The sequence below is a fragment of the Musa acuminata genome, chromosome BXJ2-4, assembly GCF_036884655.1.
Source record: "Musa acuminata AAA Group cultivar baxijiao chromosome BXJ2-4, Cavendish_Baxijiao_AAA, whole genome shotgun sequence".
Taxonomy (NCBI): Eukaryota; Viridiplantae; Streptophyta; class Magnoliopsida; order Zingiberales; family Musaceae; genus Musa; species Musa acuminata.
Genome location: NC_088341.1, coordinates 14,877,342 through 14,892,951, shown reverse-complemented (window position 1 = coordinate 14,892,951; position 15,610 = coordinate 14,877,342). Strand labels below are relative to the sequence as shown.

Genomic DNA, 15,610 nt, shown 5'->3' with positions numbered 1-15,610 from the left:
AAGGTGAGTCCAAGAAACAGCGAGGAATCTCAAGACATGAATTATTTGCTCCCTGAATGTGCTCGACTCTAGTCGAGGATGGTAGTATATGACAATAGTGCAGAGCCGAGAACAAACAATGATGCGAGATATGGTCATTGCTGCAAGTTCGAATGATATTTTTAAGCAGAGGGAGATCATTTGCGCCAAGAAACAGCAACCGGCCTCCGGTTCACCTCTTAGACATTTAGTTTCTGGAGGGAATCAGTGTCGGGTAACGATCACATAGTAGATAACAGTGGTATAGATATGGAAACTAAAAACTTAGGCCAAACGCTTTCAAATTAATTGGCTGGAGATTTGGTGATCTTGGAATAATAGACGTTAAAAGCACTTCAAGCGACACCAATCAGCAGAATGCGAGACTCGAAAAGGACATGAACATGGTTGGCTCGACAAAACTAACGTTTATGATAGATACAGAAGACTCGAAGTCGTCTTTCTGCTACCAAGAGAAAATATTAAAGGGAAAAAAACGGAAAGGAAAAATCAAGCATCATCGTCAAAGCGGTTTTACTATTTTTCACCTCTATTTGACTCACTTTCTTTTCTCTTCTTCGTTTTATCAGCATTCTTCATCATCCACGTCGAAACATATCAACAGCTTGTGAAGGTGGGAGTGTCTTCGGAGAGACAAGGGGAGGAGGATTCATAGGAATGGTCATGCAGAGAAGGAGAAAGCGATCCTCTGCTCCTCCGATTTCCCCTCTCCCTGATGTCTTCGATCATCTTATACACCACGGCCATCCTGGGCCGGTCCTTCGGCTCTTGCGCTACGCAGAGCAGCGCCACCTGCAAGAGAGCAAACATCTCGTCCTCAGCGCCTTTTCCCCTCGTCAGCTCTATGTCGAACACCTCTGACGTCCATTCCTCTCTCACCACGGTCTGCACCCACTTGGCCAAATCCTCTTCACCGTGCACCACCGCGGGCCTGCCCGTCAATATCTCCAACAGAATGATCCCGAAGCTGTACACATCGCTTCTTTGCCGGGTTTCTGCCACCGCAGCGTGGGAACCGGAGCTGAAGGACGAGGAGGGTGGTGATGGAGAGACTAGCTCGAGCAGGCCGAAGTCGGAGATGCATGCGTTGCCTTCACCGTCGACGAGGACGTTGGAAGAGGTGAGGTGTTGGTGGGAGAGCTTGGAATTGGATGTTCCGTGGAGGTATGCGAGGCCTTTGGCGGCACCCAGCGCGAGCTGCAGCCTTGAGGTCCATTCCAATGGAATCCTTCCTGGTCCTCGGTTCCCTGCTGCACAATACGAAATTTAGAGATTGGCTAAAGATTTAGATAATGGTGATACAAATTTAAGCTCCGGTTTAACTGAGCTACCAACAATTGATGCCTCACTGGTCGCAACTCTTAAGGGAATTGAAAAACTTTACATTGCTGCGCTAACAATTCCAGTTTAATCCAACACAAGATTCGATTTCAGTGAAGGGTTCAAATTCAACCAAAATTGACCCAACTATAACCATTAGGATCCGAGTTTCCTCTGTTGATGGAACTTAATAATCTGGAAATCCAAGTAGAAACCCACATGGATATTAGGATCCGGATTTTGGGTAGTTTATCGGATAATATATATATATATATATATATATATATATATATATATATATATATATATGTATATGTATATGTATGTATATATATATATACATACATATACATATACATATATATATATATATATATATATATATTTGGTCTGTAATTTCGAGTTCGGATCGTTATGGATCCATAAAAGGATCGGGATTTGGACTGGAGTGAGATGTTGACGGGGTTAAACCACAACTAAGAAACAAGCAGAGGGAACGGACCATGTAAGAGGTTCGAAAGGCTGCCGCTAGGGAGGTAATCGTACACCAGCAGCAGCTCCTCCCCGGTAGACGAGTCATGGTACGCTCTCAAGCTCACTACATTGGGGTGTCGCCACCCGCCTATCTCCCCAAGTAACTCTTCCTCCTCCTTCCCACTCTTCTCCTTCACCCTCCTCCTCACCCTCTTCACCACCACCGCCTCCACCTCCGCTGCTTGTCCCCCCTCCATCACCACACGATACGTGGAACCCACAGCCCCCCTTCCCAACATCTCTGCCGACCCCCTCATCAGGTCCTCCAATGCAAACCGCCCGCAACCCTCAAACAACTCCATCCTCCCTCCCTCCTCCGCCTCTTCCGCCTCCTCCCCCTCTTTTCTCCCTTTCTCCGCAACTTCCACTTCTCTATTCTTTGCCCTCCGCTTGAGGCACAAGAGGGCGACCATCGCGACGGCGGCCGCAGCCGCGATAGTGGCGGACATCGCCCCCGCTATTGCTGCCACCCATTTCCTGATCTTCCGCCCGTTCACCATCGGCGGCGGCCTCCGATCGCAGCTCGCTGTCCAGTTTTTCAGGCACCTCCGTAGCAGAGAGCCCCCGCAAAGACCCGGATTCGCGGCGAAGGACGACAGGGGGAAGGAGGAGAGCTGGCGGGGGATCTCGCCCACCAAACGGTTGTGAGAGACGTTGAGGTCGGTGAGCCCCGGAATGGAGCCCACCGAGACCGGGATGGCTCCATCGAGCTCGTTCTCCTCGAGGCGTAGGGTCAGGAGGCGGCGGAGTAGGAGGCCGATCTCCGGAGGAATGGTGCCGGAGATGAGGTTCCCTGCGAGGTCGAGGCGGCGGAGACGGCGGAGGCGGAGAAAAGAGACAGGGAAGGGGCCGGAGAAGCGGTTGTGGGATAGGTGGAGGTGCTTGAGGTGGGAGCGCCAGGGGGAGAGGGAGAGGTCGAGGCGGTGGAGGGGAGAGGAGAAAGAGTTGTTGTTCAGGCTGAGAAGGGCGAGGCGGGGGAGGCCGGCGAGATGGTGGATGGGACCGTCGAGGCGGAGGCCCACGAGGACGAGGCGGGCGACGCGGCCGCCGCGACAGGAAACTCCGCGCCAGGAGGCGCAAGGGTCAGCGGCAGGGTCCCACGAGGAGATGGCGGCGGGGGTGTGGCGGGAGAGGGAGAGCTTGAAGGCGAGGAGGGGGCCAAGGTCGGGGTTGGGAGAGGGAAGCAAGGGGAGAGGAGAGGTGGCGGCGAAGAGGGGGAGGAGTAAGAGCGGAGCGAGAAGAAGGGAGAGGTGGTGGTGGAGTCGTCGTGGTGTCATTTGATGTTTTGTTGGAGCTTTCGGTTCGAAACGTTGATGGAATTTATAAGGTGGTTTTAAAGGCGATGAGGGCTTTGATCAACCGAAACAGAGAAATAGAGGCGGAGAGAGTCGGGTAAGCATGGGATGGGGAAGGACAGCTTCATGCACATTCATTCATATCATTCATTCATGCTGAACTGAAGGCGTCTGGTTGATTGAATTAAAATTAATTTGGGGCGCGGAGAGTTGGGGTGTAGGAGCGGACGTGGGCGCGGGGCAAGGGGGATGGGGGAAGGGAAGGGGTAGGGGTCGGATTTAGGTTGCGTCGTGCGAACGTTTGAAATTGGGCTTACTTCCACGACCAGAGCAATTGCGTCGTGGACGTTGCCGCAAAGATGTTGCAGATAGCACTCAGTACTCAGCGGATCACCTCTGCATATGCAGAATGCTGGGGACCGCTACGTAATCTTTAGTCAATCACACGTGCCGTCTAACCGATACATATAACAAAGATCGTTCTAATACAATGCGCTCATACACTCGACTTATGGGAGTATGTATACTTCAATATCCATTGAATACTCCCACTTGGAGAGTGCAATCGTCGTCACCCGCTCCTTTCTGTTTGGAAGAAACCTGTTAATGCTGAATAATTCTTTTCCCTCTTTGTGTATCAAAATAGGTTCCTCATCAAAATACCAACTTGATATCAAAATGCTAAATCAATCAGCATAGCATAAACAACAGAGCAATAAATCAATCACATAGTGAGACCAGATCTTTTTAACGTGAAAAACCCAATGTGGGAAAAACCACGGGACCGCAGTCCACCTCAAACTTCCACTATCAATAATAATGATAACATGTTTACAGTAGGTCTTCTCTAGAATAACTAGAGGATCAGAATAACATCAAGATCATAGATCTTGGCTCAAGGATAGCATATCTTCATCACGTAGGATGGATCTCCTCAAAAGAGAATTCTAAGTCTCACAGAGTGGATATCACAGGAAAGTACCTTAGAGAGGGTAAACTGCAGATCAACACCGTTAGGATTGTAGAGTTTGCTGCAAGGATTCTCCACATAAAATTTGGGCTGAAACTGACAACGTTTGGCCACCGATCGTCAAGCAGAAAAACTCAGAAACCTTACTTTCTCTCTCTGTTTCTCTCTCCTCGTTTTTCTCAGTACGCCGTCGTACGCACGTTGCAATCAGATCTACTTTCATCACCTTCTCTCTCCTCTTTTTAATTTTTTTGATTTGTTGATTTGGACTTATGGCCCAAATTGTCCAAGCCCACATATGGACTGGACCCAATAATTCTCCCCCTCCAGCTCATATGGTGGGCTGTACCAAGCCCGCTCTTCGCCTACATGCTTCAAGCTTCTCCTTAGGCAAAGACTTTGTCAACATATCTGAACTATTATCATTGGTATGTACCTTTTCCAACTGTAATTCTTTCATCTCAAGCAATCACGAATCAAGTGATATCTCACATCAATATGCTTGGATCTAGAATGATATGTTGAATTCTTGGAGAGGTGAATAGCGCTCTGACTGTCACAGTAAACGGTAAATACTTCCTGTTTCAAGCCCAATTCCTGTAGAAACTTTTTCATCCATAAAGCTTCCTTGCAGGCTTCAGTAACTGCTATGTATTCTGCTTCTGTGGTTGATAGAGCAACACACTTCTGTAACTTAGACTGTCAAGAGACTACTCCTCCTGCAAATGTCATCAAGAATCCTGAAGTGGACTTCTTGGAATCAGTATCACCTGCCATGTCTGCATCTGTGTACCCTTCTAACACAGGTTCATCATCACCAAAACATAAACACAACCTGGAAGTACCTCTTAGATATCTTAATATCCATTTCACTGCTACCCAATGTTCTTTTCCAGGATTTGAGAGAAATCGGCTAACAACTCCAACTGCATGAGCTATATCTGACCTAGTACAAACCATAGCATACATCAAACTGCCTACTGCAGATGAGTAAGGCACTCTGGATATTTCTTCTTTTTCTTTCTCACTTGTAGGACATTATTTCGAACTAAGCTTGAAATGACCTGCAAGTGGAGAACAAACTGCTTTGGCTTTACTCATATTGAATCTTTCAAGAACCTTTTCAATGTAAGTCTCCTGAGATAGTCAAATCTTCCTTTTCTTCCTATCACGAAGAATCTTCATGCCAAGTATTTGTCTCACCGATCCTAAGTCTTTCATGGTAAAAGACTTACTTAGCTCTCTTTTAAGCTTTTCAATTTTTCCAACATCATGGCCAACAATCAACATATCATCAACATATAGCAGTAAAATAATAAAATCATCATCTGAAAATTTCTTCATAAACACACAATGATCAGATGTGGTTCTATCATACCCTTGGCTCATCATAAAGGAATCAAACTTCTTGTACCACTGTCTAGGTGCTTGTTTGAGTCCATATAAGCTTTTCCTAAGCTTACATACCAGATTTTCTTTTCCCTTGACTTTGAAACCTTCTGGTTGCTCCATGTAAATTTCTTCTTCTAAATCACCATGAAGAAATGCTGTTTTCACATCAAGTTGTTCAACTTCTAAATTTAAGCGGACAGCCAAACCAAGAACAACTCGGATAGAGGACATTTTCACAACCGGAGAAAATATTTCTTCAAAGTCAATACCTTTCTTCTGACTGAATCCTTTCACAACTAGTCGTGCCTTGTATCTTTGTTGTGAGCTATTGTTTTCAGTCTTCAATTTATAAACCCATTTATTCTTGTGAGCTTTCTTCTCTTTAGGCAACTTTACCAAGTCATAGGTGTGGTTCTCAAGCAAGGATCTCATCTCTTCTTGCATGGCTTTAACCCACTCACTCTTATTCTCATGTAGAATAGCTTCTTGGTAAGTTTCTGGCTCTCCCCCGTCAGTAAGCATAACATACTCATGTGGAGGATATCTGGTAGAGGGTTGTCGCTCTCTAGTGGATCTTCTCAATGGAATCTCAACTGGTGGTGGAGGTGCCTGTTCAGTTGGTTCAGCATCATCAACTATAGGTGTATCATCACTAGTATTCTCACCACAATCTTCTTGTTCATCTCCCCCATGATCATCATGAACTACAGGTGAAGGAACTGGACCCAAACTCCAAGGAATATAAACAGAGGTTTCTAGCTTCTCAACATTATCACCATCATCAAACAATTGGTCTTCAAGAAACACAACATCTCTGCTTCTAATAATCTTCTTGTTCACTGGATCCCATAATCTGTATCCAAACTCTTCATGACCATATCCCAAGAAGATACATGCTTTTGCCTTATTATCAAGCTTGGACCTCTCATCTTTGGGAATATGAACAAATGCTTTACACCCAAAGACTCTCAAATGATTATAAGATATATCTTTTCCTCTCCATACTCTCTCTGGAACATCACCTTGCAGAGGAACTGATGGAGAAAGATTTATCAGGTCAACTGTAGTTCTCATAGCCTCCCCCCAAAATGACTTTGATAACTTGGCGTGGGAAAGCATACACCTAATCCTTTCTTCAATGGTTCTGTTCATCCTTTCTGCCACACCGTTCTGCTGAGGAGTTTTAGGAACTGTTTTCTCAAGCCTGATACCATGGAACCTGCAATAATTCTCAAAATGACCCCTGTACTCGCCACCATTATCTGATCGAACACACTTTAGCTTTCTGCCAGTTTCTCTTTCAACATTGACATGAAACTCCTTGAAAGCATCGAGTACCTGGTCTTTAGATTTCAAAGCAAAAGCCCAAACTTTTCTAGAATGGTCATCAATAAAAGTAACAAAATAAAGAGCACCTCCAAGAGTTCTAGTTTGCATAGTACAAACATCAGTATGAACTAAATCAATAACATCAGATCTTCTAGATGATGGATATGTCTGAAATGCAACTCTATGTGTTTTTCCAGCTAAGCAATGATCATAAGATTTAAGAGATGTACCTTGCAACTCTGGTAAGAACTGCTTTCTAGCAAGAGTTTGAAGTTCCTTCTCGCTGATATGTCCAAGCCTCTTATGCCAAAGATCTATACTTTCACCTTTTCGAATTGCATTAATCTCTCCTTTGTGTAGCTTAGCTTCCATGACATAAAAAGAGTTAATCTTCTTTCCTTTTGCCACAATTAGAGAACCTTTAGTGAGTTTCCATTTACTTTCACCAAAATAATGTGCAAAGCCCTCATCATCAAGTCTACCTGTAGATATCAAGTTAAGACGAATATCTGAAACATGCCTTACATCTTTGAGTATTAATTTGCTCCCAATACTGGTCTCCAAGCAAATATCTCCAATACCCACAATCTTAGATGTACCATTGTTTCCCATTCTAACATTACCAAAATCACCAACAGTGTAAGATCTAAAGAAATCACCATGAGAAGTAACATGAAATGAAGCACCAGAGTCAATTACCCAGTTACTGTCCTGAGCTACAAGACTGACACAACCTTCATCACAAACAATAGTGATATTACCTTCAGTAGCAACTGTATTGGTCTCTTTTTCATTTTTCTTCATTTCATTCTGTTCTCGCTTCCAAAACCTATACTCTTTCTTCATGTGACCTGGCCTATTATAGTGAAAACATTTGATATCTCTTCTAGACTTGGATCTTCCTCTATAACCATATGGATTTCTGCTATGACTTCTTCCACGTCTTTCTTGTTTTTCAGTAACAAATGCACCAGAAGAAGATTCACCCTGTTCTTTCCTTCTTGCATCTTCATTTAGCAAACTGTCTTTAACCATATCTATGGTTAGAGTCCCCTCTGGCGTGGAGTTACAAATAGTCACCACATACGTTTCCCAACTTTCTGGTAAAGAGCTGAGAAGTAATAATCCCTACATCTCATCATCTATATTCATTTTCATAGCAACCAACTTGTTTGCAAGACTCTGAAATAGGCTTATGTGCTCAATAATGTTGTCACCATCTTTATATTTCAAATTTACAAGCTTTCTGAGGAGAGAAATTCTATTTCCCACTGTCTTTTTCGCAAAGAGATTTTCTAACCTTTGCCAAACAACATCAGCTCTGATTTCATCTGAAATATGCTCATGCAAGTTTATATCCATCCATCTTCTAATATAGGCAATAGCTTTTCTATGTTGAACTTCCCATTCTTCATCGTCCATAGTAGAAGGTTTATCTTTAACATTGATAGGCTTATATAAATCTTTGCAATAGAGCAAATCTTCCATCAGACGCCTCCAAGTGGAATAATTTGATGAGTTCAATTTAATCATACCATCTGACTCCATTTCAATCACACAAGAAAACTAGCACCAAACAACCTGATGCTCTGATACCACTTGTTGGGAAGAAACCTGTTAATGCAGAATAATTCTTTTCCCTCTTTGTGTATCAAAATAGGTTCCTCATCAAAATACCAACTTGATATCAAAATGCTAAATCAATCAGCACAGCATAAACAACAGAGCAATAAATCAATCACACAGTGAGACCAGATCTTTTTAACGTGGAAAACCCAATGTGGGAAAAACCACGGGACCGCAGTCCACCTCAAACTTCCACTATCAATAATAATGATAACAGGTTTACAGTAGGTCTTCTCTAGAATAACTAGAGGATCAGAATAACATCAAGATCATAGATCTTGGCTCAAGGATAGCATATCTTCATCACGTAGGATGGATCTCCTCAAAAGAGAATTCTAGGTCTCACAGAGTGGATATCGCAGAAAAGTACCTTAGAGAGGGTAAACTGCAGATCAACACCGTTAGGATTGTAGAGTTTGCTGCAAGGATTCTCCACATAAAATTTGGGCCAAAACTGACAACGTTTGGCCACCGATCGTCAAGCAGAAAAACGCAGAAACCTTACTTTCTCTCTCTATTTCTCTCTCCTCTTTTTTCTCAGCATGCCGCCGCACGCACGCTGCAATCAGATCTACTTTTCTCACCTTCTCTCTCCTCTTTTTAATTTCTTTGATTTGTTGATTTGGGCTTATAGCCCAAATTGTCCAAGCCCACATATGGACTGGACCCAACACTTTCAACATCGATACGGCAAGAATGACAAGTATATAACTTAGTGACATGTGAATCATATATCATGCTTATTTGATCCACACCGTCTTGAGTCATAGTCCCACGAGAACAGTGACATTGCGTTGTCGATCGAGAGGTAAACCTAACAGTTGATAGCTAGGAAACCTCAAACATAGGGGTGATCCATTTGTCTATAACTTTAGCCCCAATGGTTCCACATGCGATCGCTCATTGGGAATCTTTCAATATCTTAACGTAAGCATTGGAGTGATCTTTATAAGTGATAGAGATGACAGTTAATCATTCATCATTTGACATATGTCCTGTGCGTGATGTCTAGACAAAAAGAAAAAGATAAAAATTATTCTTTATCAGATTGTCCACATGGATATGGATCCAAAACAAACAATTAGATACTATCTCGATCCTTAATGCCTTCATGGATAAACGACTAAACTAAAATTGTTAGAGGTGGTTAAATGCTTCTTCCTTGAAATTTTTTTTATGGAATATTTTATCCTTCACTACCAATTATAAGAGATAAATTTCAACATTGGGAAGAGGTGGTTAAACACATTCACCTACCTTAAATTAATAACTTGGGAGTTGGTGGGACTAGGTCTGAAAACCTTTTTTGATCTTGATCTTTGTGTAGATGATACTCCGGGAGCTTAGTGTTTTCACCTCGGAGAGACCTCAAATAATCCTACACATATGGGTCTAGATTTGTCGGGCTGATTAAGATATCAACGACATATTCTTATAATATTTTTTTATGCCAGAAGAAGGATATAATGTTACAAAAATGCTTGCCTATCGATCCCTTAAATGAATGCTCGAGCAAAAAGACTTTGTCCTTGACCCACAGTACTTCCATCCAAGTAGGGCAATAGCTATCCATTTCATATATTAATGCATCAACCTTGGCATAGACATTGATGCGATATTGGTGCCTATTCAATAACCCAGATCTCTCACTCCCAAGGATAGTCTCGAGCCACCATTCGTCCCCGTTAAGGTATTCTTAAACCTCACTCAGCAAGTATAAATGCTAACAGATATGATACAAGCCGTTGCTTTGCTTTTGTCCTAGTTGGTTCTGTTAGGATCAAGAGCACTAAGATTAAAAAACCTTCTACGATTAAAAAAACTGTGTTCGTTCGATAAAAGTGATTTCGGTAAGAAAGCCTGATTCGTAAATCACTTTAACTTTTGATTAAATGAGATGCAGCAAAGATATAAATGCAGTTTGCAGTTATGGTTCAAATCAGTTAGTAGGCGCAAACTAAAATATGATATTCGTACAAAAAAACTGATTTACGTCTAAATGCTAATTCGTAAATCACTTGATTAAGCGAGATGCAGTTAAAGTAAGGATATAAAGGCAGTTTGCAGTTAAAATTGAAATCAAAACGTAAACGCAAATCGAAATATGATGATCGTACAATAAAATTGATTTACGTCTAAACGCCGATTCGGAAAGTGCAAAGCTTGAAACCCGATCATATATGCGCAGAAAGCAGTAAGCTTTTGAGGAGATTTGCAGTAAGGATAAGATGCTCAAAGTAAATGCAAACCGAGATTTATAGTGGTTCGGTCAATCTTGACCTACTCCACTTTTGGCTTCCTCCACCGACGAGGTCACTGACGTCAACTAGAGGCATTCCTTCAATAGGCGAAGGCCAACATCCCTTTTACAGTTTCACTCCTTTTGACGGGCTTAGGAGACAACCCTTACATAATTTTCTCTCCTCTCTTTAAAGATCAGAACTTGGAAGAAAAGAGGGAGAAGAACTTTTGGCCTTTACAACAATTTTGAGCTCTAAGAATCACAGAATAAGATCAGGATTTCGGTGTGTTTTGAGTGCCCTTTCAGTGCTAAAAGGGTGGGGTATTTATAGGCCCCAACCCAGTTTGAATTTGGAGCTCAAAACTGTCAATTTCTGGAATTCCGAGATCTAGCGGTTGCATCGCCCGACTAAGGCGGTTGCACCGCCTGGCAGAGCTCGAAGATTGAGCCTCTGGGCGATGCCACCTCCTGTCAGGGGCGGTTGCACCTCCTGCCAGAGCTCGAAGACCAAGCTCAGGCGGTGCCACCGCTTGACTGAGGCGGTTGCACCGCTCAACCAGAGCTCGGAGACCGAGCCCAAGCGGTGCCACCTCCTGGCTGGGCGGTTGCACCGCTCAGTCTCGCTCGGAGACTGAGCCCAAGCGGTGCCACCGCCTGGCTTGGGCGGTTTAACCGCTTGGTAGAAATCAGGGTCCGAATGGGTTGATCTATTCGGCCCAATTTGGGTTTTTCAGGGGCCCAATTGCCCCAAGATTAAGTTAATGGGATCACCTCCCATTTCCAACTTAATCATTGTACTAACTACGATATTCCCTAAGACATTTACTACAACTTGCTCCGGTGCGTCAATCGCTTCTTCCGGCGAGCTTCCGGCGAACTTCCGTCGATCATCCGATGAACCCTCGGTGATGCTCCTGCGGACTTCCGGCAAACTCCTGGACTTGCGACGATCCACTTGGCGAGTTCTGACGAGCTTCTTTGGCAAGCTCATGGACTTCTCGGATTTATTTCCGTAGAACCTCCGACGACTGTCCAAACTTCCGTCGAACTCTCGAACTCCCAACGTGATCATTGTCTTGACTCCGGCGTAACTCCTGCTGCATATCTTACTTTCATCATAGTTAATCCTGCACACTTATCTCAATATATAGATTAAATAACAAATGACAATTGACTTCATCATCAAAATTCGAGATTCAACAATCTCCCCCTTTTTGATGATGACAATCAATTGATAATGGAGTTAACCTTAACTCCCCCTGTCTATATGGCATACTTGAGATAAGTCATTCTTGAATTCAAAACCTTTGAATTCAAGAGACATTTTGATAGTTAAAATCATTTAAACTTATCAATACTCCCATCATAATTCCCATCATGATGTATCTCTCTAAAGATGATGTCAAGGCTTGACATTCATTTTCAAATTTTACATTACAAGTTTGAATGATGGTAATAGTAGCAATTCATCATATTGTAAGATATCAACATGTAAAACTTCGAAGTAAGATTTTGATATCATTACATGATGCACACATTTCAAATGTTTTAACAAGTATTGCATTTCATCACATGGTAAGATATCAATACGTAAAATTATGATGCAAGTTTTTTATTTGATATCTTGACACGATACTAACAAGGCATAATGCAAATTATAGCAATCATAGCATCTATTCATATATCTCTTGGTGATGCAAGCATGACATTAATACTCATATATTTCTCCCCCTTTGTCATCAACAAAAAGTGTGGTAATTGTAATACCAGGAGAATAATATAAGCAAATTTTGAGCATAAGTGTGATAATTGTTTATGCCTTTACTATGTTATTTTCCAATAGTGAGTGATAGGAAATTAATTATACAAGCATATAAAGGAAAGCATGATATGTAGGTCGCTTTGAATACTTCATCCTTTTTATTTGTTATAATCTTTTTGCATGAAGGAGGAAGGTCATTTGTGATACCAGCTATTTGTGAGTTTACTTGAGTGAAGTTAATATCGATGAGAGATTAAATCATGCTTCATTTTTACATGGATCAAGATATGTATGTGAAACAAATCTTTGCAAGTAAAAACACTATCATCCATATTTCAAGATGGAATTTATAAGCAGGAATCATTTCATCAAATCCATTTCAGAAAAATATTTTTCATATAATAAGTGTATGAGAAAATTCGATTATTAGGATACCAATTGTTAAGCGACTCCGAAAATGAAATTAACACTTTCATGCATTCGGACAAGACTATGCTATAGATTTTCAAATACAATCATGAAGACAAAACATGCTTATTGTTATGGAAATTTTTGTATTCAATACATAATTTCCAACATGTTTTTTAGGCATGTAATGGCAATCAAGTGATTTGATCATTCAATAAAGTCCGAAAAATAATTTTAACTAGTTTATGTATTCGGACACATCAATATTCCTAATTCTCTTCTTATGAAATCAAATTGTTCTTCACTTAGAGGTTTTGTAAAAATATCAACTAGTTGATGTTTAGTATCAATGAACTCTATGATTACATCATGATTAGTAACATGATCTCGTATAAAGTGATGTCTAATATCAATATGTTTTGTTCTTGAGTGTTGTATAGGATTCTTCGTTAAGCATATTGCACTTGTGTTATCATATTTAATGAGAATATTTTTAAGATGAACTTTATAATCTTCTAAGGTATTTTTTATCCATACAACTTGTGCACAGCATGCACTTGCTGTAATATATTCAGCTTCGGTTGTTGATAGTTGTAATATCCCTCGCTTTTGAAAATTATTAATAAAGATTTATTTATAAATCAGAGGACCTATATGTAAATAGGGAAATTTCAAGGACTAAACTGTTAAGTTGTAAAAAGAAGAAAATAAAGAAAACCGAAAATTCGGTTTTATCCCACCGCCCCCCACGCTCTCTCTGTTTCTTTCGAGAAACAGAGAGAAGCGGTGGGGCGTGGGGAGAAGAAGAAGAGAAGTAGAGGGAGAAGAGAAGAAGAGGGACAAGAAGAGAGGAAGAAGAGGAAGAAGAGGGAGAAGAGAAGAAAAGAAGAAGTAGAAGAGAGGGAAGATGGAGAGGAGAAAGAGAGGCAGCTGCAGCAGCTAGGGCTGCAGCACCTCTGTTTCCCGCAGGTGGAAACAGAGGAGAGGATGTGTGGGGCGTTGAGGATGAAAAGGGAAGAAGAAGAAGAAGAAGAAGAAGAAGAAGAAGAAGAAGAAGAAGAGAGGAGGATAGCTGCGGCAAGGCTGCAGCGAGGAGATGTGTGGCCTTGGGGAGGAAAAGGGAAGAGGAGAAGAAGAGAAGGAGAAGAAGAGGGAAAAGAGAAGGAAGACAGAGTGGAGCGAGAGGTGGCAGCAGCTAGGGCTGCAGCACCTCTGTTTCCTGCAGGTGGAAACAGAGGAGACGTGTGGGGTATCGGGTAGGAGAAGAGCAGAAGAAGAAGAAGAGGAAGAGAAGGAGAAGGGGAAGCAGGAGAAGAGGTTGTGATACCTCTGTTTCCTGCAGAGGAAACAGAGGAGAGGGTGTGTGTGACGCCGGGGAGGAGGAGGGAAGAAGAAGAGGAGAAGAAGAAAAGAAAGGAAGAAGGGAAGGAGAGGAAGAAGAGAAGGGAAAGAAGGGGCTGCGGCTGCGGCGATGGCAGCTGCAGTTGGAAGAGAAGAAGGAGAGGAAGATGAGCAGGGGAGGAAGAAGAGGTTGTGGTCGTGGCTGCGGCCGCGACTGCAGCAGTTGCAGCTGGGAAAAAAGAGAAGGAAAGGAAGGAGAAGAGAAAGGGAAGGAGAGGAAGAAGAGAGGAAGAGGAGAAGGGGTGGCAGCTGCGGCAGTGGCAGCAGCAGCTGGAAGAGAAGGAGAGGAAGTAGAGCAGGAGAGGAAGAAGAGGCTGCGGTTGTGGTGGCTGCGGCCATGGCTGCGACTGCGACTGCGGCAGTTGCAGCTGGGAAAGAAAAGAAAGGAAAGGGGGAAAAAGGGGCTGTGGACGGGATTGCGGCCGCAGCGGCAGCGACTGCGTATGCAGCAGTTATGTCTGCGAGAGAAGGGAGGAAGGAAGTTAGTGCGGTGGAAGGGGCTACGATTGTGGCAGCGGCAGCGGCGGCGGCTGTGGCAGCTGCGTTTGGGAAAGAAAAAGAAGGAATGAGAGTAAGAGAGAGCAGGTGACTGTGCCCCGATGTTTGACACGTGGTGTAGTTGCGAAGAAAGGAAGAAAACAGGAGCACAAAACGAAACAGAGAGAGGACACGGAGGAAAAGTAGAAGGATTTGGGTTGGCACCTTCTTTGGATCTTCGGATCGAAATCTTTGAAAGGCAAGTGTTCTAACCTTTTCTATTGCAAGCTTTCTAATCTTTTCTCTTGCAAGTATCCTGATCGTTCCTCACTGCCATTTTTATCTCTACATTTGCTTTGAATATGAGGAACTTTGAATTGTTCTAGCCTTGCATTTGATATATCTCCTGTTTAGACGTAACGATTCGAATCTGTGCAACTTCTGAGATTCTGACCTTTCGATACCGAGCTGCCTATAAGTCTTTGTTGGAAACTCTGATTTGTTCAAAACTGATTTCATTGGAAACTAGACTCGTAGACCTTTCCTTGATATATGGATTGAAAGATTTGGAATCCAAACACCTGTCCAGTTATCTGTTGAATATGACATTATGAATTCTGCCAACAGAGATTTTGTTCTACGACACTTGCTTACCAAATTATTTGTAACTCTCTCTGTTGGACAGTTCAATTCATATGAAGCCTGTCTTATCTGAAAGTATAATCCAATGATTATTTCTGAGTAAATTGGAGCACGATTGATAGTTTGAATCATTTGTTCAATGTGCCTTCTGTATTCTGCCAGAAATCGAGCTT

General features: G+C 42.6%; 1 protein-coding gene across 1 annotated transcript; it reads right to left on the bottom strand.

Moving 5' to 3' along the window:
- Positions 1-595: 595 nt before the first annotated feature.
- LOC103975161 (probable leucine-rich repeat receptor-like protein kinase At1g68400) lies at positions 596-3,170 on the bottom strand. Its single transcript, XM_065101738.1, has 2 exons — positions 1,862-3,170; positions 596-1,286 (listed from the first exon to the last, which is right to left on the bottom strand). Exons 1-2 carry the CDS (start codon positions 3,168-3,170, stop codon positions 637-639), a joined length of 1,959 nt encoding a protein of 652 aa, XP_064957810.1. The 3' UTR covers positions 596-636.
- Between the last annotated feature and the right edge of the window lie 12,440 nt (positions 3,171-15,610).

Excerpts from the sequence above, each read along its gene's own strand:
- LOC103975161 (XM_065101738.1), bottom strand. The coding sequence starts at position 3,170 with ATGACACCACGACGACTCCACCACCACCTCTCCCTTCTTCTCGCTCCG. Across the intron at positions 1,287-1,861 it reads CCTTTCGAACCTCTTACATG|GGAACCGAGGACCAGGAAGG; the intron begins GTCCGTTCCCTC and ends ATTGTGCAGCAG.